This window comes from Arachis stenosperma, chromosome 4 (genome assembly GCF_014773155.1).
Source record: "Arachis stenosperma cultivar V10309 chromosome 4, arast.V10309.gnm1.PFL2, whole genome shotgun sequence".
Lineage (NCBI taxonomy): Eukaryota > Viridiplantae > Streptophyta > Magnoliopsida > Fabales > Fabaceae > Arachis > Arachis stenosperma.
In genome coordinates this window covers 25,848,631-25,873,702 of record NC_080380.1, presented here as the reverse complement: position 1 = coordinate 25,873,702, position 25,072 = coordinate 25,848,631, and the positions used below count along the sequence as shown (strand labels likewise).

Genomic DNA, 25,072 nt, shown 5'->3' with positions numbered 1-25,072 from the left:
TGTACACCCTAGGCTACTAGTTTTCTATAAGTAGGACCTTTTACTATTGTAATAGATATAGAGAGTCTTTTGATCATGTTTTGATGATTGAACTCACTTTGGGAGGCTGGCCATTCGGCCATGCCTAGACCTTGTTCTTATGTATTTTCAACGGTGGAGTTTCTACACACCATAGATTAAGGTGTAGAGCTCTGCTGTACCTCGAGTATTAATGCAATTACTATTGTTCTTCTATTCAATTCCGCTTGTTCTTTGTCCAAGATATCACTTGTTCTTCAATCTGATGAAGGTGATGACTGACACTCATCATCATTCTCACCTATGAACAAGGTGACTGACAACCATTCTTGTTCTACAAGCATCTGAGGCTTAGTGAATATCTCTTGGATTTCTGATTGCATGATGCATGGTTGATCGCCTGACAACCGAGTGCTCGCCTGACAAACGAGCCAACCATTCCGTGAGATCAGAGTCTTCGTGGTATAGGCAAGAACTGATGGCGGCATTCAAGAGAATCCGGAAGGTCTAACCTTGTCTGTGGTATTCTGAGTAGGATTCAATGATTGAATGACTGTGACGTGCTTCAAACTTGTAACCTGCTGGGCGTTAGTGACAGACGCAAAAGAGGGATTCTATTCCAGTAGGAGCGGGAACCAACCGGTGATTGGCCGTACTGTGACAGAGTGCGTGAGCATTAGCTTTCACTGCGAGGATGGGAGGTAGCCACTGACAACGGTGAAACCCTACACGAGCTTGCCATGGAAAGGAGTAAGAAGGATTGGATGAAGGCAGTAGGAAAGCAGAGAGACGGAAGGGAAGGCATCTTCATACGCTTGTCTGAAGCTCTCACCAATGATATACATAAGTATCTCTATCTTTATCTTTTATGTTATTTTCGTTCATCATCTATACCCAATTGAGTCTGCCTGACTGAGATTTACAAGATGACCATAGCTTGCTTCATACCACCAATCTCCGTGGGATCGACCCTTACTCGCGTAAGGTTTATTACTTGGACGACCCAGTGCACTTGCTGGTTAGTTGTGCGAAGTTGTGTTTATGCCATGGTAGTGAGCACCAAGTCTTTGGAGCCATTACTAGGGATTGTTTATGTTTTGAAAAGTATTGATCACAATTTCGTGCACCAAGTTTTTGGTGCCGTTGCCGGGGATTGTTCTTGTGTATGGACAACTGACGGTTCATCTTGTTGCTTAGATTAGGCATTTATTTTTTTCGAAATTCTTGAAGATGAATTCTAGAGTTTCATGATGATTTGCTGAAATCTGGCTGGCTGTAAAGCCATGTCTAATTTCATTGGACCGAGGTTTCAACTTATCATCACAAGAGCTTGTTGATCTTGCTTTGGAGCAGTGATCTGCTAAGGCTTGGCTGGCCTTTGGCCATGTCTAGTGTTTTGGACCGAAGCTTTCTTTGAAAGCTTGGCTGGCTGTGAAGCCATGTCTAATTCCTGGACCGGAGTCTTAGACTAGCATTGCACTGATTCCTGGAATTCTCATTAAGAATTTTGATGTTTTCACTTAATTTTCGAAAAACACAAAAAAAAATTAGAAAATCATAAAAACCAAAAATATTTCTTGCTTGAGTCTAGTGTCTCATCTTAAGTTTGGTGTCAATTGCATGCATTCATTCTTGTGTCTTAAGGATCTTCAAGTAATTCTTGATGATTTCTTACTCTGATCTTTGAATTCTCTTGACTTGAGTGTTTATGTGTCTCATATGCATTCTTATTAGTGTCAGTAGTATACAAACTGCTAAGTTTGGTGTCTTGCATGCACTGTTATTTGATTCTTGTTGCATTTTGATTATTAAAAATCCAAAAAATATTTTCAAATTGTGTCTTTTCAAGTCAATAATACAGAGAATTGAAGATTCAGAACATACTGCAGAGGAATTATACAGAAAAAGCTGGGCATTCAAAAATGCCCAGTGAAGAAGGCAGACTGGCGTTTAAACGCCAGCCAGGGTACCTGGTTGGGCGTTTAACGCCCAAAAAGGGTGCATTTTGGGCGTTAAACGCCAGAATGGATACCATTCTGGGCGTTTAACGCCAGGATGGTGCTAGGGGGAAGATTTTGTTTTTCAAATCAAATTTTTTTTCAAGTTTTCAAAGTTTTTCAAAATCAAATCTTTTTCAAATCAAATCTTTTCAATCAAATGTTTTCAAAATTAATTTCTTTCCTTTTTCAAAGATACTTACTAACAATTAATGATTTGATTGAACATTTTTTGCCTTTTCTGTTGAGGAAGGTTTTATGTTTGAATCATATCTTTTCTTGTTAGGCAAGTCATTAATTTTTCAAATCAAATCTTTTTAAAATTGTTTTCAAATCATATCTTTTAAAATTGTCTTCAAATCAAATCTTTTTAAAACCATAACTTTTCAATCATATCTTTTTAATCACATCTTTTTCAAAATAGTTTTCAATCAAATCTTTTTAATTTCTAATTTTAAAATCTTTTTCAAAAATCACTTGATTTCTTTTCCACTTTTATTTTCGAAAATCAATTAGTGTCTTTCAAAAAATGTTTTCAAAATGTTTTAATTAATTCTCGAAAATCTTCTTCCCTTCTTCTCACATCCTGCTATTTATGGAGTACTACTCCTTCTTAATGCACAATTCGAACCTTATCTAATTAAAGTTCGAATTCTTCTTCTCCTTCTTCTTTCTATTTCTCTTTTCCTCTGACACCTCAAGGAATCTCTATACTGTGACATAGAGGATTCCACATTTTCTTGTTCTCTTCTCTTTCATATGAGCAGGAGCAGAGACAAAGGCATTCTTGTTGAAGCTGACCCTGAACCCGAAAGGACCTTGAAGAGAAAGCTAAGAGAAGCCAAAGCACAACTCTCTTTAGAGGACCTGACCGAATTCTTCAAAGAAGAAGAAGACATGGCAGCCGAAAACAACAATAATGCAAACAATGCAAGGAAGGTGCTGGGTGACTTTACTGCACCTACTTCTGATTTTTATGGGAGAAGCATCTCTATCCCTGCCATTGGAGCAAACAACTTTGAGCTTAAGCCTCAATTAGTTTCTCTAATGCAACAGAATTGCAAGTTCCATGGACTTCCAATGGAAGATCCTCATCAGTTCTTAGCTGAATTCTTGCAAATCTGTGACACAGTCAAGACTAATGGGGTTGACCCTGAGGTCTATAGACTGATGCTATTCCCTTTTGCTGTAAGAGACAGAGCTAGAATATGGTTGGACTCTCAACCTAAAGAAAGCCTGGACTCTTGGGAAAAGCTAGTCAATGCCTTCTTGGCAAAGTTCTTTCCACCACAAAGATGGAGTAAGCTTAGAGTGGAAGTCCAAACCTTCAGACAGAAGGATGGAGAATCCCTCTATGAAGCTTGGGAAAGATACAAACAATTAATCAGAAAATGTCCTTCTGACATGCTTTCTGAATGGAGCATCATAGGTATTTTCTATGATGGTCTCTCTGAACTGTCCAAGATGTCTTTGGATAGCTCTGCTGGAGGATCTCTTCATCTGAAGAAGACACCTACAGAGGCTCAAGAGCTCATTGAGATGGTTGCAAATAACCAATTCATGTACACTTCTGAAAGGAATCCTGTGAACAATGGGACTAGTCAGAAGAAAGGAGTTCTTGAGATTGATACTCTGAACGCCATTTTGGCTCAGAATAAAATATTGACTCAACAAGTCAATTTGATTTCTCAAAGTCTGTCTGGAATGCAAAATGCACCAAGCAGTACTAAGGAGGCTTCATCTGAGGAAGAAGCTTATGATCCTGAGAACCCTTCAATGGAGGAGGTGAATTACCTAGGAGAACCCTATGGTAATACCTATAATTCTTCATGGAGAAATCACCCAAATCTCTCATGGAAGAATCAAGAGAGACCTCAACAAGGTTTCAATAATAATGGTGGAAGAAACAGGTTTAACAATGGCAAACCTTTTCCATCATCTTCTCAGCAACAGACAGAGAATCCTAAGCAGAACCCCTCTGACTTAGCAACCATGGTCTCTGATCTAATTAAAACCACTCAAAGTTTCATGACTGAAACAAGGTCCTCCATTAGGAATTTGGAAGGACAAGTGGGACAGCTGAGCAAGAAAGTTACTGAACTCCCTCCAAGTACTCTCCCAAGCAACACAGAAGAAAATCCAAAAGGAGAGTGCAAAGCCATCAATATGGCCAAATTTGGAGAGGATAGAGAGGAAGTGGAGGCCACTGAGGAAGACCTCAATGGACGTGCATCAACTTCCAATGAGTTCCCCAATGAGGAACCATGGGAATCTGAGGCTCAAAATGAGACCATAGAGATTCCATTGGACTTACTTCTGCCTTTCATGAGCTCTGATGAGTATTTTTCCTCTGAAGAGGATGAGTATGTCACTGAAGAGCAAGTTGCTAAATACCTTGGAGCAATCATGAAGCTAAATGACAAGTTATTTGGAAATGAGACTTGGGAGAATGAACCTCCTTTGCTCACCAAAGAGCTGGATGACTTGTCTAGGCAGAAATTACCTCAAAAGAGACAAGATCCTGGGAAGTTTTCCATACCTTGTACCATAGGCACCATGACCTTCAAGAAGGCTCTGTGTGACTTAGGTTCAAGTGTAAACCTCATGCCTCTCTCAGTAATGGAGAAGCTAGGGATCTTTGAGGTACAAGCTGCAAAAATCTCACTAGAGATGGCAGACAACTCAAGAAAACAAGCTTATGGACTTGTAGAGAATGTTTTGGTTAAGATTGAAGACCATTACATCCCTACTGGTTTCATAGTCCTAGAGACTGGGAGGTGCATGGATGAAACCATCATCCTTGGCAGACCCTTCCTAGCCACAGCAAAGGCTGTGATTGATGTTGATGGAGGTGAACTGATCATTCAAGTGAATGGAGAATCCTTTGTGTTTAAGGCTCAAGGATATCCCTCTGTCACCATAGAGATGAAGCATGAAGAGCTTCTCTCAAATCAGAGTCAAGAAGAGCCCCCACAGTCAAACTCTAAGTTTGGTGTTGGGAGGCCACAACCAAACTCTAAGTTTGGTGTTGAACCCCCACATTCAAACTCTAAGTTTGGTGTTGGGAGGTTCCAACATTGCTCTGAGTATCTGTGAGGCTCCATGAGAGCCGTCTGTCAAGCTACTGACATTAAAGAAGCGCTTGTTGGGAGGCAACCCAATAATTATAATTTATATAGTTTCTTTTGTTATTTTATGTTTTTTGTAGGTTGATGATCATAAGAAGTCACAAAATCCATTGAAAAAGCAAAAACAAAATGAAAAACAGGAAGAAAAACAGCACACCCTGGAGGAAGATGTTGCTGGCGTTCAAACGCCAGTAAACCTAGCAGTTGGGCGTTTAACGCCCAGTCTGGCACCATTCTGGGCATTTAACGCCAGAAAGGGGCATCAGACTGGCGTTAAACGCCAAAAAAGGGCAAGAACCTGGCGTTAAATGCCAGGAATGGGCACCAGCCCGGCGTTTAACGCCAGAAATTGCTCAAAACGTGATTTTGAGCAACATTTGGTGCAGGGATGACTTTTCCTTGACACCACAGGATCTGTGGACCCCACAGGATCCCCACCAACCCCACCACCACTCTCTCTCTTCTTCCCCCATTCACCAATCACCTTAATACCTCTTCCCCAAAACCCCTTCACCTATCAAATCCCATCTTTCTCTTCACCACTCACATCCATCCTTCATAAAACCCCACCAACCTCACCCTTCAAATTCAAACCACTTCCCCTCCCAAACCCACCCAATATGGCCGAACCCCATCTCCCCTCTCTCCTATAAATACCCTTCTTCACCCCTTCATTTTCACACAACCAAAACACCACTTCTCCCCCTCTTTGGCCGAATACACCACCATCTCCCTCTTCCTCATTTCTTCTTCTTCTACTCTCTTCTTTCTTCTTTTGCTCGAGGACGAGCAAACATTTTAGTTTGGTGTGGTAAAAGCGTTGCTTTTTCGTTTTTCCATAACCATTATGGCATCCAAGGCCGGAGAAACCTCTAGAAAGAGGAAAGGGAAGGCAAAAGCTTCCACCTCCGAGTCATGGGAGATGGATAGGTTCATCTCAAGGGTGCATCAAGACCACTTATATGAAGTTGTGGCCTTGAAGAAGGTGATCCCCGAGGTCCCCTTTTCACTCAAAAAGGGTGAATATCCGGAGATCCGCCATGAGATCCAAAGAAGAGGTTGGGAAGTACTTACCAACCCCATTCAACAAGTTGGAATCTTGATGGTTCAAGAGTTCTATGCCAATGCATGGATCACCAAGAGCCATGATCAAAGTATGAACCCGGATCCAAAGAATTATCTTACTATGGTTCGGGGGAAATACTTGGATTTTAGTCCGGAAAGTGTGAGGGTGGCGTTCAACTTGCCTATGATGCAAGGAGATGAACATCCTTACACAAGAAGGGTCAACTTTGATCAAAGGTTGGACCAAGTCCTCACAATCATATGTGAAGAGGGCGCACAATGGAAGAGAGATTCAAGAGGCAAGCCGGTTCAATTGAGAAGGCATGACCTCAAACCCGTGGCTAGAGGATGGTTGGAGTTTATCCAACGCTCAATCATTCCCACTAGCAACCGGTCCGAAGTTACTTTAGACCGGGCCATCATGATCCATAGCATCATGATTGGAGAAGAAGTGGAAGTTCATGAGGTTATAGCCCAAGAACTCTACAAGGTGGCGGATAAGTCCTCTACCTTGGCAAGGTTAGCCTTTCCTCACCTCATTTGTCACCTCTGTTATTCAGTTGGAGTTGACATAGAGGGAGACATCACCATTGATGAGGATAAGCCCATTACCAAGAAAAGGATGGAGCACACAAGAGACCCCTCTCATCATGAGATCCCTGAGATGCCTCAAGGGATGCACTTTCCTCCACAAAACTATTGGGAGCAACTAAACACCTCCCTAGGAGAATTGAGTTCCAACATGGGACAACTAAGGGTGGAGCACCAAGAACACTCCATTCTCCTCCATGAAATAAGAGAAGATCAAAGAATCATGAGAGAGGAGCAACAAAGGCAAGGAAGAGACATTGAGGAGCTCAAGCACTCCATAGGATCTTCAAGAGAAAAAAAGAGCCACCATCACTAAGGTGGACCCGTTCCTTGATTTCCTTGTTCTTTATTCTTCTGTTTTTCGAATTTTAGTGCTTATGTTTATCCATGTTTGTGTCTTATGATCATTAGTGTCTTAGTGTCTATGCCTTAAAGTTATGAATGTCCTATGAATCCATCACCTTTCTTAAATAAAAACGTGCTTAATTGAAAAGAAAAAGAATTGCATGAATTTTGAATTTTATAACAGTTTAATTATTTTGATGTGGTGGCAACACTTTTGTTCTCTGAATGTATGCTTGAACAGTGCATATGTCTTTTGAATTTGTGGTTCATGAATGTTGGCTCTTGAAAGAATGATGAAAAAGGAGACATGTTACTGAGGATCTGAAAAAATCATAAAAATGATTCTTGAAGCAAGAAAAAGCAGTGAACACAAAAAAAAAAAGAGAAGCAAAAAGCAAACGAAAAAAAAAAAGAGAAAGAAGAAAAGAGAAAGAGAAAGAAAGAAATAAAGTTGTGATCCAAGGCAATAAGAGTGTGCTTAAGAACCCTGGACACCTCTAATTGGGGACTTTAGCAAAGCTGAGTCACAATCTGAAAAGGTTCACCCAATTATGTGTCTGTGGCATGTATGTATCCGGTGGTAATACTGGAAGACAGAGTGCTTTGGGCCACAGCCAAGACTCAATAAAGTAGCTGTGTTCAAGAATCATCATACTTAACTAGGAGAATCAATAACACTATCTGGATTCTGAGTTCCTAAAGAAGCCAATCATTCTGAGTTCCAAAGGATAAAGTGAGATGCCAAAACTATTCAGAGGCAAAAAGCTAAAAGCCCCGCTCATCTAATTAATACTGATCTTCATAGATGTTTTTGGAGTTCATTACATATTCTCTTCTTTTTATCTTATTTGATCTTTAGTTGCTTGGGGACAAGCAACAATTTAAGTTTGGTGTTGTGATGAGCGGATAATTTGTACGCTTTATGGCATTGTTTTTAGTATGTTTTTAGTAGTTTTAGTTGAGTTCTTAATATATTTTTATTAGTTTTTAGTTAAAATTCACTTTTCTGGACTTTACTATGAGTTTGTGTATTTTTCTGTGATTTCAGGTATTTTCTGGCTGAAATTGAGGGACCTGAGCAAAAATCTGATTCAGAGACTGAAAAGGACTGCAGATGTTGTTGGATTCTGACCTCCCTGCACTCGAAGTGGATTTTCTGGAGCTACAGAAGCCCAATTGGCGCGCTCTCAACGGCGTTAGAAAGTAGACATCCTGGGCTTTCCAACAATATATGATAGTCCATACTTTGCCTAAGATTTGATGGCCCAAACCGGCGTTCAAAGTCACCTACAGAAATTCCAGCGTTAAACGCCGGAACTGGCACCTAATTGGGAGTTAAACGCCCAAACTGGCATAAAAGCTGGCGTTTAACTCCAAGAGAAGTCTCTACACGAAAATGCTTCATTGCTCAGCCCAAGCACACACCAAGTGGGCCCGGAAGTGGATTTTTATGTCATTTACTCATCTCTGTACACCCTAGGCTACTAGTTTTCTATAAGTAGGACCTTTTACTATTGTAATAGATATAGAGAGTCTTTTGATCATGTTTTGATGATTGAACTCACTTTGGGAGGCTGGCCATTCGGCCATGCCTAGACCTTGTTCTTATGTATTTTCAACGGTGGAGTTTCTACACACCATAGATTAAGGTGTAGAGCTCTGCTGTACCTCGAGTATTAATGCAATTACTATTGTTCTTCTATTCAATTCCGCTTGTTCTTTGTCCAAGATATCACTTGTTCTTCAATCTGATGAAGGTGATGACTGACACTCATCATCATTCTCACCTATGAACAAGGTGACTGACAACCATTCTTGTTCTACAAGCATCTGAGGCTTAGTGAATATCTCTTGGATTTCTGATTGCATGATGCATGGTTGATCGCCTGACAACCGAGTGCTCGCCTGACAAACGAGCCAACCATTCCGTGAGATCAGAGTCTTCGTGGTATAGGCAAGAACTGATGGCGGCATTCAAGAGAATCCGGAAGGTCTAACCTTGTCTGTGGTATTCTGAGTAGGATTCAATGATTGAATGACTGTGACGTGCTTCAAACTTGTAACCTGCTGGGCGTTAGTGACAGACGCAAAAGAGGGATTCTATTCCAGTAGGAGCGGGAACCAACCGGTGATTGGCCGTACTGTGACAGAGTGCGTGAGCATTAGCTTTCACTGCGAGGATGGGAGGTAGCCACTGACAACGGTGAAACCCTACACGAGCTTGCCATGGAAAGGAGTAAGAAGGATTGGATGAAGGCAGTAGGAAAGCAGAGAGACGGAAGGGAAGGCATCTTCATACGCTTGTCTGAAGCTCTCACCAATGATATACATAAGTATCTCTATCTTTATCTTTTATGTTATTTTCGTTCATCATCTATACCCAATTGAGTCTGCCTGACTGAGATTTACAAGATGACCATAGCTTGCTTCATACCACCAATCTCCGTGGGATCGACCCTTACTCGCGTAAGGTTTATTACTTGGACGACCCAGTGCACTTGCTGGTTAGTTGTGCGAAGTTGTGTTTATGCCATGGTAGTGAGCACCAAGTCTTTGGAGCCATTACTAGGGATTGTTTATGTTTTGAAAAGTATTGATCACAATTTCGTGCACCAATGCACGGGGTGGGGCTTGTTGGTAGTTACAAGGTTGTCCACCATGTTCTTCAGCTGGGTATGCGCGGTAAAATGGTCTTTGTCCAGGATATCTCGGAGGGTGTTGCTGCCAAAAGGGTTGATTAGATCCTCTTGGTTCCATCCATCCTTGATTGGTCTGACCTTGATGCACATTCCTGCTGTAACTTCTATTTCCTTTAACAATATTAGAACCAAACTCAAAGCGAGAGGGGTGAGAATTCATAGTAGCAAATAAAGATAAAAAGGAAAAACAAAAATAAATAAACAAGCAAAAGAAAAATATTTACAATAACCAATAATAAGGCACACGTTAGCAATTCCCCGGCAACGGCGCCATTTTGACGTTAAGATTTTTGCCAGTAAAAAATTATTAAAAATATTCGCGTTGTAGATATAGTCTCTAAACCGACAAAAATCCCTTTGTACAAACGTTTTGGGTGTCACAAGTAACAAACCCCTTTAAAATTGTTAACCGAGTATTCAAACCTCGGGTCGTCTTCTCAAGGAACTGCAAAGAAGTATGTTCTTATTATTGGCTATAAAGGTTGTGAATTCGGGGTTTAGAAGGTGAGAAGCAAATGATTTAAATGACAAGTAAAGTAAATGGCAATAAAATAAATAAATAACTGTAAAACAACTTTTGGCAAGATAAGGGAATTTAGAGGTCTAACTTAGTTATTTCTCTCAACTATAATAAAAGTTGAATCTAAACTCCACTTGGTCAACCTTTACTAGGGCAAAGGAAAGTCAAGGGACTAATTAAATTGACCTTTGAATCCTAATTATTTCCTAAGAAAAGGTTGGGATTATTTAGGTTTAGCTCAATTAGCAAGATAACGATTATTAATTACGTTGAGTTTAATAACTGTTGAGTTACTAAATTCTTAATCAGAACCAAAAGGAGAAAAAGTAAAATTGCTGGAATAATAAAAATATCTTCAAATCGTAAACAATGATAATCATAAATTAACAAGAGCAATAATAAACTGAAAATACCTCAATACCATTAATTCAAATAATTATCTGTAACATGAAATAATTCATAAATTAAATTATAAAAGTAAATGATCAATTCAAATGCTGGAATAAATAATTGTAGAACTAAAATAAAAAAACATTTAAAACCTGGATCCAGAGTTACTCTTAAAACAAGAAGAAATCCTAAATCCTAAAAGAGAGAGAGAGAACCTCTCTCTAGACTAAATCTAAATCATTGAAAACTAAAATTATGCGAGCTCTCCTTGAATGGATGCATTCCCTCACTTCATAACCTCTGGTCTATGCTTTCTGGACTTGGATTTGGGCCAAAAAGGGATTTAGAACTCGCTGGGGCGTGTTCTGTAATTTTCTGGTGCGTGGCCTCTGTCACGCGTCCGCGTGGGTCACGCGGTCGCGTCATTCGGAGCTTTTCCTTGCCACGCGGTCGCGTCAGTCATGCGACCGCGTCATGTGCGTTCTGCTTAAGGCGCGCGGTCGCATCAGTCATGCGGCCGCGTCGCTGAATCTTCGCTTGGCACGCGATCGCGTCGTCCATGCGATCGCGTGAACACCAGTTTCCTTAAAGCTCCGTTTTGCTTTCTCCTTCCATTTTTGTATGTTTCCTTTTCCATCCTCTAAGTCATTCTGGCTTAGAAAATCTGAAACTACTCAACACACTAATCACGGCATCGAATGGAAATAAAGGTAATTAAAATAATTAATTTTTAAAGCTTAGGAACATGTTTTTTTTCATAATATGGCATAATAAGAAAGGGAAAGTAAAACCATGCAATTAATGTGAATAAGTAGGTGAGGGATTGTATAAATCACTCAAATTAAGCACAAAAGAACTCATGAAATATGGGTTTATCAGACGCATGGGAGGCATTTTTCCCACATGACGCGGACGCGTCAGCGACGCGGTCGCGTGGTTCAATATGTGCCCAAGGCACGCCTCCAGCCACGCTCTCGCATGACTCTCTGTTCACTTTTCTTTTCTCCCTAATGCACTTGCGACGCGGACGCGTCAGCGACGCTGTCACGTCGCGTGCAAAATTTTTTTATAATGCAGTATGCAGAATGCAATGCTTAATATGAATGCTATGCAAGTATGCATGATTTCAGGTTCAATCAAAACTCAAAAACAAACAAAACAGACTAAAATTAAAACTGAAAAGGGAACGATCATACCATAGTGGGTTGTCTCCCACCTAGCACTTTTAGTTAAAGTCCTTAAGTTGGACATTTGGCGAGCTCCTTGTCATGGTGGCTTATGCTTGTACTGATCCAGGAATTCCCACCAATGTTTGTACTTCCAATAGCCTCCGGGATCCCAGACTAGGCGCAGAAAGCCTTTAAGCAAGTTAAAGCAAGTGACAAGGCCCCACGAGTGTTGATTGTTGGAATGAATTCCGGGGTCCCAAACCTTGCTTTTACACCCGTCTTTGTGTAGATCATCATGATTCCATCCGGGTGGCACGCGATTGAAATTCTCACTAGAGCTTCCAAACAACTTCCAAGACCCATTCAATTGAGCTCTACACCAACCTTTGCATTTAAACTTAGAGCTTCCAACCATAATGAACCTTGCAGGACAATTCTTACCACTGACCATCTTCCTCTTACTCTTAATGCCACAAAGAGCTCTAAGTTGACCATCCGTCTCTAGTAGCCCATATTCAAGTGGGAAAGTTAAGGTCTAGGATAAGAATTTTACCCACTTGAACGTCGTGTTGGACGGTAATGGCCTTGGGAGAGGTGTTTCTAATGAACTTGCAAGCTCCATTCCCTTGTGCTCTTCTTTGACATCTTCCACCTGTTTGTAAGCTTCTTCAATATCGACCTCTTCTTCTTGGTAGCTTTCTGCCAATTTAATCTCTTCTTCATTGCTTACCAAGGGCATGGGAGGCTGTGCTTCTGCTTCTTTAGTCTCCATCTCTTGATCAACCTCTTCCAAGTCTTTAACCATGACATGCATTGGAGGTTGTACACCCTCCTCAACATTAATTTCAAGCATCTTGGAAGGAGGCTTTATGAATGGACTTTCCAATGGAGGTTCGGCATCTCCTAAGTCTTCAACCACTTCTTCTTCTTCAATAATTCTGGCTTCCTCCACTTGTTCCAGTACAAATTCATGTTCCTTACTGTCCACCAGAGTTTCTAATGTCTCCTTCATGCTACGTTCTTCATTAGATTGTCCACATGAAGCCATGGGGGTTCCTTGAGTGTCCGAACGTCGGGAAGCTAATTGATTTATTGCTTGCTCCAATTGATGAAGGGATGCATGAAATTGATCTACTGTTTCCTGGAAATGATCCCTTGACTCTTGTTCCTCCTTGATGATTACCATTCCATGACAACTCCCTTCAATTACTCCTTCATCTTCAAGGGTCTCTCCTACCTTCACCTTTAGTGCCTCCTCTAGCTCCTTATGAAGTATGGATTCGCGAAGATGATCCTCTCTCTCTCTCTTGTTCCATATCAATAGCATCATTGGGATCATCTTGCTCTTGGATTGATGGATGTGGGTGCTCTTCCATGGATGGCGGTGATGGGATGCGTGAATCATTATGTGGTTGAGATGGAAGTGCATTGGAGCTTGAGGGTTGAATATTAGGGGTATTTGGTGGTCCGATTTGGGCGGCGAGAGCTTGTATAGTAGAGTTTAGATCGGCAAATGCTTTCTCCATAGAGGTTTGGGGTGGATAGGAGGGTTTATTTATTGGGAGAAAAGGTTCATAACACGGAAGTGGTTCCTCTTGATAAGGATATGGAGATGGTGTATATTGAGGTGGTGGTTCTGTGTATGGTTCATTTGGCTCATAAGGTGGTTGGTATGGTGGATACGGGTTAGGGTCATATGGAGGTGAATGGTGGAAAGGGGCTTGTGAGTATGGTGGTTCAAAATTATATTGAGGAGGAGGGGGTTCATGGGCATATGGTGGGTCTTGTTGGTAACTACAAGGGGGTCCACCATATCTATCATCTTGGTATGCATTGTAGAATGGTCTTCGTCCATGATATCTTGGAAGGTGTTGTTGCCTAAAGGGTTGATCAGATCCTCTTGGCTCCGTCCATCTTTGATTGCTTTGACCTTGATGCATATTCCTGTTATAGCTTCCTCTTCCTGCAACATAGTTGTAACCAGACTCATAGCCAAAAGGGTGAGAGTTCATGGTAGTAAGAGAAAATAAAAATAAAAATTAATAAAAAGAAAATATTTTGAAAAAAATTTTGATTTTTTTTTTTGAAAAAATAAGATAAGATATATATTTTTTTAAATATTTACAATAACCAATAATAAGACACACATTTGCAATTCCCCGGAAACGGCGCCATTTTGACGTTGAGATTTTTGCTAGTAAAGAATTTTAACAAAAATATAGTCGAGTTGTGAGTATAGATTCTAAACCAACAGAAAATCCCTTCGTACAAACATTTTGGTTGTCACAAGTAACAAACCCCTAAATAAATTGATAACCGAAGTATTTAAACCTCGGGTCGTCTTCTCAAGGAATTGCAGGGAGGTGTTCTTATTATTAGTTATGAGTCTTGTAAATTAGGAGTTTTGAAAGTAAGAAAGAAGTATGTTAAATGACAAGTAAAATAAATAAATAACTATAAAATAAACTCTTGGCAAGATATGAGAAATTGGAAGTCCTATCCTAGTTATCCTTATCGATGGTGTTGAGAATTGAGTTTTAATCCCACTTAGTTAACCTTTACTAAAGCAAAGGAAAGTCAAGTGGACTAATTAGTTTGATCCTCAGGTCCTAGTCAATTCCCAAGAAAGGACTAGAGTTATTGGAATTCAATTCAATTAGCAAAAATAGCAATTATGAATCACGATGAGTTTGATAACTCAAGAGTTACCAATTAATCAACCAAAGCCAAGAATGTAGAAAGCTAAATTAAATCATATAACTGAAAACATCTCAATAATGTGTATTAAATAAGAAAATCAATCCTAACATGAAAAGTTCATAAGCCAATTGGGCAGCACAAATCAGATACAAATGAAAGCATCAGAGTAAATGAAAGTAGAAGAGAAACATAAATTATTGAACCTGGTATGAAGAAACAATCCTAATGACTAAAAGAAATCCTAAATCCTAATCCTAAGAGAGAGGAGAGAACCTCTCTCTCTAAAAACTACATCTAAAACCTAAAATTGTGAGTAATGATTGAATCCTTCATTCTGCTCCACTCTCAACCTCTAATCTGTGTTTTCTGGGCCGAGAAATGGGTCAAAAACAGCCTAGAAATCACTCCCAGCGCTTTCTGGTCCGTACAGGTCGCGGCAAAGTGACGCGGAGGCGTCATCCACGCGTTTGTATGGAATGAGATTCACAGATGCGACGCATCCGCGTGGAGCGCGCGTTCGCATTGCTATCTGTACGGCCACTATGGCAAATTATATATCAAATCGAAGCTCCGGACATTAGCTTTCCAACTCAATTGGAACCGCATCATTTGGACTTCTATAGCTCAAGTTATGATCGTTTTAGGGCGAGAGGGTCAGGCTGACAGCTTTGCAGTTCCTTCAACTTCTTGTATTCCTTCCACTTTTGCATGCTTCCTTTCCATCCTCTGAGCCATTCCTGCCCTGTAATCTCTGAAATCACTTAACACACATATCAAGGCATCTAATGGTAATAAGAGAGGATTAATATTAGCAAATATAAGGCCAAAGAAGCATGTTTTCAATCATAGCACAAAATCAGGAAGGAGAATGTAAAACCATGCAAATCATATGAATAAGTGGGCAAGGACTTGATAAAAACCACTCAATTGTGCACAAGATAAACCATGAAATAGGGGTTTATCACTCACCTCCCACCAATACAAAACTTAATACTAAATACTTAATTTTTTTAATTTGTTCTTTGATTAGGATTTTTGAGGAAGTCGACAATCTTATACCTCCAATCATTTGGATCTAGAGTGTTTGCACAACAAACTCCTCTTACTTCTAAAGGAGTTAAGTTGGTTTAAATTTCACTAAACTCTTTTATCAATTTAGGAGATATTTTATAGCCAGAAGCAATCTGAGCTAACTTTAGCATCCTGATTCAACACTCTAAATATGTGCTTAATCGAAACCGAGTCAAACTCAGCTAAGAGTCGAACGGCTACTACAAAATACTTGGCCAAATTCTTACTAATAACTCGATAGTTTCTGGCTAATTGTTGAATCACTAATTGTGAATCTCCCAGTATTTCGACTATTCTAGCTCCTTTCTCAATTAAAAGCTCTAGGCCAATGACTAAAGTCTCATACTCTGCTTTATTGTTTGATAATCCTGACTCCAATCAAAATATAAATTTGGTCGAACTATCATCATGGGTGATTAAGTTTTTTTCTACTCTTACTCCGTTTTGATGTTTCGACCCATCAAAAAATAACCTCCAAGGTTTGAGCTCAAGATACTTAATTTTGGGTTGTTTATCAATCTCAACACAAGGATGATCTGCTAAGAAATCCACAATCACTTGCCCTTTGACAACCTTGGAAGGGACATAAAACAAAGTATATTTGATTAATCCTAACATCCATTTGTCAATTTTTCCCTTTAGTATTGGGTAAGAAAACATGTATTTGATAACATCAAATTTTGATACAACATAAATATTCCTTCTAATTAAATAACTTTTAAGTTTAGTACAAGAGAAATAAAGGGATAAACAAAGTTTTTTGACTGCACTATATCTAGTTTCTATATCAGTTAACATTCGACTCAGATAGTAAACTACTTTCTCATTTTCATCTTTGTCTTCTTGGCCTAGCATGCTCCCTAAAGTTGTATCTGATGTAGCAATATATAATTTTAGTGGTCGACCTCGTTTGATCGGTGCCAAGATTGGTGGTTAAAATCAAATACTTCTTTATTTGGTTGAAAGCTTCCTGATGCTCTTTCTCCCATTTGAATTCTTCCCCCTACTTCAATTTTAATAAAGGAGTAAATATCTTTGTTTTTGCAGATAGATTTAAGATGAAGTGTCAAAAAAAATTATTTTACTTAAGAAAGATTAAAGTTCTTTCTTGATCTTGGGAGGGGATGACTCGAAAATATCTTGGCATTTATTAGTGTGGATGGCTACACCCTTTTTCTGCACAATGAATCCCAGAAAGTTTTCTACAGATACACCAAAAGCACATTTTAGTGGGTTCATCTTGAGTCGATGATGTCTCATTCGCTTAAAAGCCATTTCTAGATTACATAAATGAGCTTTTTTTTTACTTTAATTTAATTACCACATCATCAATGTAAATTTTTATAAATTTACCGATAAAATCATGGAAGATCGAGTTCATAGCTCTTTGGTAGTTAGCCTTAGTATTTTTAAACCCAAATGACATAACTAGCCATTCATAAGTGTCAATGGCTCTAAGGCATCGAAAAGCTATCTTTGACACATCTTCTTGGGATATGAAAATCTGATTATATCCTGAATATCCATCCATGAAGCTCAGAAGTTTACTTTTCGCAGCAGAGTCGATCAACATCTTTGCAATTGGCATGTGATATTCATCTTTTGGTGTATCTTTGTTCAAATCCATGAAATTAATACATTCTCTTAATTTCCCATTTTTCTTAATAACAGGAACAATATTAGCAATCCATTTGACAAACCTGGCTGTGCAGATGAACCCGGCTTTTAGTAAGTGGTCGACCTCTTCCTTTATCTTAACCATGATTTTAGGAGCAAAACATCTAGGAGTTTGTTTAATGGATTGAGCATTTTCAATTGGAGAAAGTTTATGCTCAACTAGAGATCTATCCAGACCAGATATTTTCTCATATTGCCAAGCGAAACAATCTTAAAATCTCTTCAAGACTTTTATTTGTTCTTTCATGAATTCAGGATCTAAGCTTTGGATAATGTAAGTTATTCGACATTTCCTACCAATCTTGACCTCGTCGAGAGAATCTTGTACTTCAAATTTTTTATTGTACAAATCTTCAAAAACTAAATCTGACCTTTCAAACCCAAAAGGGTCGAGGTCATATATACAATCCAGTATATGTTCTCCTGTGCACTTCTTTTCTCAGCCATATAGGTTGAGAGTCGAGCCCAGTGGCTCAATGCATCTATCTAATAAGTGGATATTGTGGCCAAGCTTTTCTTGGCCTTAGGGACCAACTTCATACCATGGGTCCCGACATAGCAATTTTTTATAAGAGTGGGATCAAAAGTGCTCATATCAATATCCAGTGGTCAAACAATGATATGATATTCTTTGAAGCTGACATTCGTTTGCTCGACATAGCATGGGATATCATCAGCTTTAATTTCCTTAATCTTTCTATCCTCGTCCTAAAGCACCAACTTTTGATGCAACGTCGAAGGAATTGCCCCTACTCCATGGATCTAGTCTCTTTCTAGCAACATGTTGAAGGTTGTCTTAGTAGGCACCACAATAAACACTGTGAGTCTTTCCACACTTCCTACCTTAACCCTTAGTGGGATCATTCAAAGGGTTGTTGTTGATTTACCATTAAATCCAATAACAACCAAGTTCATTTTAATTATATCTTTGACTATTTTTTAGAACGGAGGTAACATGCTCTCTGGCAATAGATTAATTGCTACTCCTCCATCAACTAATATACGATTCATTACTAATTCTTCAACCTTTGCTTTAATATGCAATCGTCAAAGATGACCCTTAATGATCTCAACAGGTCTTTCAAATAATTCTTCCTTAATCATACCGTTTTCGACAAATCGGCATTCATCTCCTGAGATGGTGTCATCACAATCTCCTTCGAGACAATTCCAAGACCCTTTAGGATTGCCTTGGAAGTCGTAAGAGAGAATAGAAACAGTAGCAATATACCCAAAACCACTTTCTCCAAACATCACATCCAAATCATCCTCAAAATCAGAATTGAAGTCTTCTGTCAGTGCCTCTTCTTCTTCCTTTCCCTTAAGAATCGACTTGGTTAATGAAGCTTCTTCTAACTCACCTTTCACTTATTGACCTTCCACCAAGGAGACTCTTTTCCCTTCTGTCCTTATCCTTGAGGCTACTTACTCTCCTTGCTCAATTATGCATATGGCCCTTGGGTCTCAACATAAGCCTTTTGTGCTTGAGCTACAACTCTTGGAATGAAGGGAGCTTTTTCCTGACATTTGCGACAAAACATGGCTTGACCACCTCCTTTTTTACTTGCCCCTCATTGAAAAGCACATATTTTCTAGCCTCCAGCCCAATTCCCAAAATCGCATCTAGGAACATTAAAATTGTAATTCATGGAGTAGTTTGGAGCATTGTTTTGTATCCATCTGTTATTCAACACATTTGATTGGGGAACTCTGGTCTGACTTAACACCCCTTGTGGTTTTTGGTCGACTGTTACCACAGTGTGCATTTGCTGTTTGTAGGGAAGTTTGCAGAATCTTGACTTTTAGCTCCTTGCTTTAATCGAGCTTCTCTTAATTCCTCTTGATAAACACACTCTCTACTCTTTTTATATGATTTGAAAGCCTTGGCAACTGAGATATCAAACAGCGCACTGCATCAAGGGCATATAACCACATTTTCTTCGTCCTTTCTTTGCCTTAGCAAAAAATCCAACAAATCCTCTCCTGCTTTTGGATAAATAAACCTTTCTAATTTGAACATATCCAATTCGAATTAATCTTCTTTCTTTTCATGTTTAACAAAAGACATGTTGATTAAGAAGACCATTTGTTCTGTTTCAACAAAGTTTAATGTGACCTAGAAAGGATCAGATTGACCTACATCTCAGTTTTGTCAACAAACTTCAATCAACCTTTTTTAATAGCCTTTTGTAGCAAGTCCCTGAAATGAATACAATTATTAGTATAGTGCCCAGAAGCTAGATGAAATTTACAAAACTTTTTATTTCTAATCTCAAAAACAAATGGCACTATTTTCTTTAAGGAAGTACAAGTTGCTTATCTTTTAATAACATATCAAAAATCAACTCAGCTTTGTTAAGTCGAAAGAAAAATTCTTTTCTCCTGACAAAAGGCCTTATCTTTTGCTAGATTAAGAGATTGGTATACATAAGGAAGTCTATTTTTTAATTCTGCAACAAAAGTAGATTCATTATTTGAATCTTCCTCACTCATACAATCAACAAAATTTACCTTTTTATTAAAGAAATATTTTCTTTTATTTGATTCTATCTCTTCCTTTTCTTTATTCATTTTTTTTAATTTGCTGCACTTTATCAGCTAACTGAGCTAAGTCGAGAAATTATTGATTTATTAATTTCTTTCGAATATTGAAATCGAGCCCATTGATTGCTATCTTAACTACTTCAGGTTCTGGAATAGGAGTGAAACATTTATTTCTCATATTATTAAACTGGATAAGATAGTCATTGATTGACTCAACTTTTTTCTCTTCATGATGAATAAATCAGACAAAGTCACCTTTATTTCTCTCCTAAAGAATTGATCATGAAAATTCCTTTCTAATTGAACCCAATTATAAATCGAACTAGGTTGCAAGTTTGAAAAGCAGGTAACGACATTTTTTATGAATGAAGAAGGGAAGTATCTCATTTTCAGATATTTATTATTGATCAATCCACCAATTTCAACTGTATATCGAACAATGTGTTCTACGGATGATTTTCCACTTTTTTCAGCAAACTTTGTAAGAAATTTAGGAGTTTTAACTCCCCTTGAAAGTTTAGCTTGCAAGACATAACTCAAAAAGGGATATAAAATAAGGTTGATTTGTCACCTCTATATTCAATCTCGCTCTATTTAGAATTTGCTCGATAGCTTGAGTTATGTTTTCACCATAAGCTTGAGCAACATTGTTTGCTCTAACTTCAATTAATACTCTATTTGGATCTGCTTCCCTATTCAGTATTCAAGGAGGATTATTAGCATGAAATTCTCCTAGAGGTGGAATCAACGGCCGATTGATTGTTACTGCAATATCATTGACTCATCGAGCGGCCTGTTATATTCTAACATTATTATTTTTTAACATGGGATTTAGCACTGTGATCATTTGCTGAGTAAGTATATTTACTAAATTATGGTGATTGTCCTTGATTTGTTATCTGAACATAGCCAACAACTCGATTGTCTTAGGGTTCCGACAGGAATCTGTCTCGACATGTCTGAAAAAATAGAAGGACGTACCCCTCCTGTGAGCAACCTACCCATCGCAATGCCTTGTGTGGAAATAATATTCGGCATTGTAAAAGTAATTTGTGCTAAAAGTACTGACCTTAAATAAGGAGGATTATTCATCAAATACTGATGTGTATCATAATTTGGCATATAAGGGTAGTATTAATTTGGTACACCCATTGAAGGATAACTTGAAGGAGATGATATAGGATTATACAAAGGGTTATTCCTTATATTACTAGTACTTCCAACATATCCAGTATTAGAATTCTCTAAAGGTGACGAATAATTCGGAGGTAGCCCATATTGAAGCCATGTAATAGGTATATCTATTAGAATCCCTTCCATTGACTATCAACCCGAGAGTCCGGTCAAAGTGACAGCCCTATTTTAGGGACTCTCGTGGAATCTTCAATATGATTATTTGACGTATCTGTCGAAGTTGAGGCTCTGTCAGACATTATTAACTTACCACTGTATAATCACATACACAGCTTGACACAAACTTAACCCAGAGTCCTACAGGGCCTGCCAATATGTTTCACTAGATTTTTGGTACTTTTCGATAGGATGTTGAATCGAACTTGTATCAAGATCTCAGTTCGAAAAGCGGATACGACTCCTTTGAAAAAGAGTGAGCTCGACCCGAAAATTACTTAGTAATAATGTAGAAAAAACTTGCGTCAAAATTACTAGTGGCGAATTATAATGAACAAATAAATAAATAAAGAAAAGCTTTAAATAAATGAAAATATAAAATTTGAATTGCAAAGCAAATAAGATAACAACACAACACATAAAGGAATGAATGAAAATGGATTAAACATAAAACAAAACAAAATAAATTAGAAAATGACTTCTAACACTCACTACATTTGCACTCCATACTTTTCTGTTGCGTTGCTGAGACTAAAAAAATTTATGAATTTATGTGATGATTTAGTGTTGTTGATTGAAGTCGTCATTTTCTCTTCTAGATTTTTTCTATTTATAGACAATAAAGGTGGACCTGCTTCTAAAAAAATTTTTAACCACTACCTTAGTTCCTTCTTTTTCTCAGGCCATGATCTTACTCTGACCATAAAAAATCTTTATATGGTATCCTCACGTTTTATCTTGCCTTGTCTTTCAAACCCTACGTTCTTGCATTGTATCTGTATTTGATCACGTGGTGTCAAACTTGATGGATGGATGCTCGACTTACTTTGAACCAATCAATTCCTCGACCTCAAGCGTCCTTTGTTTCTGTAGTCAAAAGAGGATTTTCATAACCAAGTGACAATCATTTTAATTAAATTTTGACTCCCTATGAATCGAATATTTATGGGTCGAAATTTATACCAACAGTGATAAATAGAGAGCAATTAATAAAAGTTATGTAAAGCTCAAAAAATAATAAATATTTTATTGTCCAAAACTACATTATTTTTATATTCATGTTACAACAATAAAACACGGTAGATAATGAAATACATAAGCAACTTCGTTTCATTTCACATTATCCGTCATTTACTATCGTAAAGAATCTAATAAATACTCTAGATATATACTCTCACTATCAAAAATCTAATTGTCATTTTAATCTTAAATTAAAATTGACTAGTAAACATTATCGTTGGATCAATATATACTCTCTCTATCAAGTGTTGGTACAATAAAAATAAATACACATTTTTTTATTTACTCCATTTAGTAAATTTAATTCTTCTTTCAAATCATTTATCTATTTTTTGTTTTTACTTTTACTTTTTTGTTTCTCTTAATTTTTAAAATTTGATGGAAAAAATCACTCAATAAAAAAAATTCTTCCTCAATATATAAAAATAATATCTAAATTGTATTCGCGATAGAATAATATTGTATCCACTACTTGATAACCTTTTACTTTATTATATTTACTTGTTGGATCATTTTTTTTCTATTTTTTATGTATCAGTATAATTTAGTAAATTAAAATATTAAAATTATTGTAAATTATATAATATATATATTTTCTTAATAATTTTTAAGTATATATATATTTCAAGATGTATCTTCACACACATGGTTACTGCTTTGTATATATATAATAAATAGCAGAAAATCAAGAAACTTAAATGAACAAAGGTTTGATGGCATTATATGGCCGAGTTTGGTTGCTGTGCATGTTCGTTAGAAACGTAAATTCGGTGATACATATCTATTATTCGTTTAGTAAGACATCAATTTTGAAAGGATATTCTGGTATATAATGACACACAAAATTATATATTTAGTATCTTATCGTCAGAAAGCTAAGTTTGGACACAAATTTTTATTATAATTTTATTGCTTTAAGACTTTTTAAATTCTACTTCCTTCCTTATTAATAACAATAACAAAAATAAAATTGATTTTTATTGACAGATATATTTATGTCTTCTAATTATATAAATTTATATGTATCTTTGTCCCTATATATGTGTAACCTTATGTATGTGTTTTTATTATTTTGATATAGTAAATAAATCCGGCTAATGAACACATAAAGACCTTATCATTTTCAAGTTCAACCTTATGGTACGGTACACATTTTGCTAAACACAAATTTGTATATGTTATTAAAGACAGAAGTATATAAAAATAAGAGTATATATTTAAATAGGTCTCTAAAATAATAAAATATTTAGGTCGGATGTTTATATTCTTTAAAATTTTTGTTACATTTAAATCAATAAACTTTTTAAAAATAAAACATATAAATTCTTATGTCACATTTTTAAGAATTTATTTGTCTAAATAAAAATAATAAGTCTAATTAAGATAGAAATCTATATTTCTTTTTTATAAAATTTGGATGCGGAACTATTTGGATATATACTCTAAAAATAATACAAGTTGAGGTAAGAAAGATATCAATAATGACTTCAAAATTCAAATTCTCCAAAAACGTGATGGTGCAAGTAGTGCAAGCTTAGCTCTTATTATTTCCCATTTTGGCCACTTATATCAACACGTTGCTTCCTGGAAACAGCACACTCCTTCCAATACTATTATTATTCTTAGGCTTCAAGTTTTCTCATCTATCTCAATCAAAGACTAGTCAAAAAGATACTTACATATATATCACATTTTGAAAATTTTACTTTGACAATTACACAAGCCACTACTATATGTAATAAATTAAAGCCTACCCTTCATTCACTCATTCATTCATTCATTTACTTTCATTATCAATTCATAATAGTATGATTTCTATCTAACTTTACATTACAAATAGTTTTCTTCATTCACTTAAATTATGGCTGCTAGTGCTACCAATGATCATAATCAATGGAAGCAATTCTATAATCAGCACCAAACTCATCAGATGACGGCGGCGGTGGCGGCAACAACCACCATGGTGGCAGCATCATCATCATCAGAGAGTATTTTGAGTCCAAAAGGAAGTGGTGTTACAAAACCAATTAGAAGAAGATCAAGAGCATCAAAGAAAACACCAACAACACTTCTCAATGCAAACACCACCAATTTTAGGGCATTGGTGCAACAATTCACAGGGTGTCCTAATAGCAACAACAGCATTATGTCATGTTCATCACTAATTGGGGTCCATAACAAAGGTCCTATTACCTTAAATTTCCAACAAGGTTCATCATCATCAGCAGCAAGAAGAACAATAATTCCATCATCATTTGTTGTTGGTGGGGGAAGTGGAAGAGATTATTGTTATGATGATCATAACCAGGGTCAACAACAATTAGCTGCTACTACTACTACTAATAATAATTCTCTTTTTCCATGGCAGAAGCAACAGGATCATCAATTGCAAGAGCAAGAGAGTGGTTACTCTTTTGATGAGTATGTTATGAAGAACAGTTATAATAGTGATGATCATGGCATGATGATGATCATGGATAATGATTTTAGTTTGCATGATCTTGCTGTCAATAATAATGCCTTCCCTGATCATGATACTTATTAATAAGAATTAGTGAGTGGTATCAGTAATTAATTATTAGTTATATATATTATGTAATGAAACTATGAAAGCGTTTGATATATTAATCTATCTCTTGATTAAATTGCTGTTCTTGTATCTAGAATGTTAAATATTGTTATTAAGTTGTGTTTGAATGATTCATGTTTGAATATGAATGTGAACATGAATGAATGTTCAAACAAGTGATGGAGTGAGTCTTTGGTCAACGGGGCCAACTTGAGAGAG

At 37.3% G+C, this 25,072-nt stretch overlaps 1 protein-coding gene and 1 non-coding gene across 2 annotated transcripts; one reads left to right on the top strand and one right to left on the bottom strand.

The window, feature by feature from the left end:
* Positions 1 to 3,317: 3,317 nt before the first annotated feature.
* On the bottom strand, positions 3,318 to 3,425 carry LOC130978652 (small nucleolar RNA R71). The gene has a single exon (XR_009086272.1). It is a non-coding gene; the product is annotated as a small nucleolar RNA R71 (small nucleolar RNA).
* A 20,582-nt stretch (positions 3,426 to 24,007) lies between these two features.
* Positions 24,008 to 24,969, top strand: LOC130973440 (uncharacterized). The gene has a single exon (XM_057897946.1). It carries the CDS (start codon positions 24,146 to 24,148, stop codon positions 24,827 to 24,829), a length of 684 nt encoding a protein of 227 aa, XP_057753929.1. The 5' UTR covers positions 24,008 to 24,145; the 3' UTR covers positions 24,830 to 24,969.
* The last annotated feature ends 103 nt before the right edge of the window (positions 24,970 to 25,072 follow it).

Coding starts and splice junctions, on each gene's coding strand:
- LOC130973440 (XM_057897946.1), top strand. CDS start 24,146: ATGGCTGCTAGTGCTACCAATGATCATAATCAATGGAAGCAATTCTAT.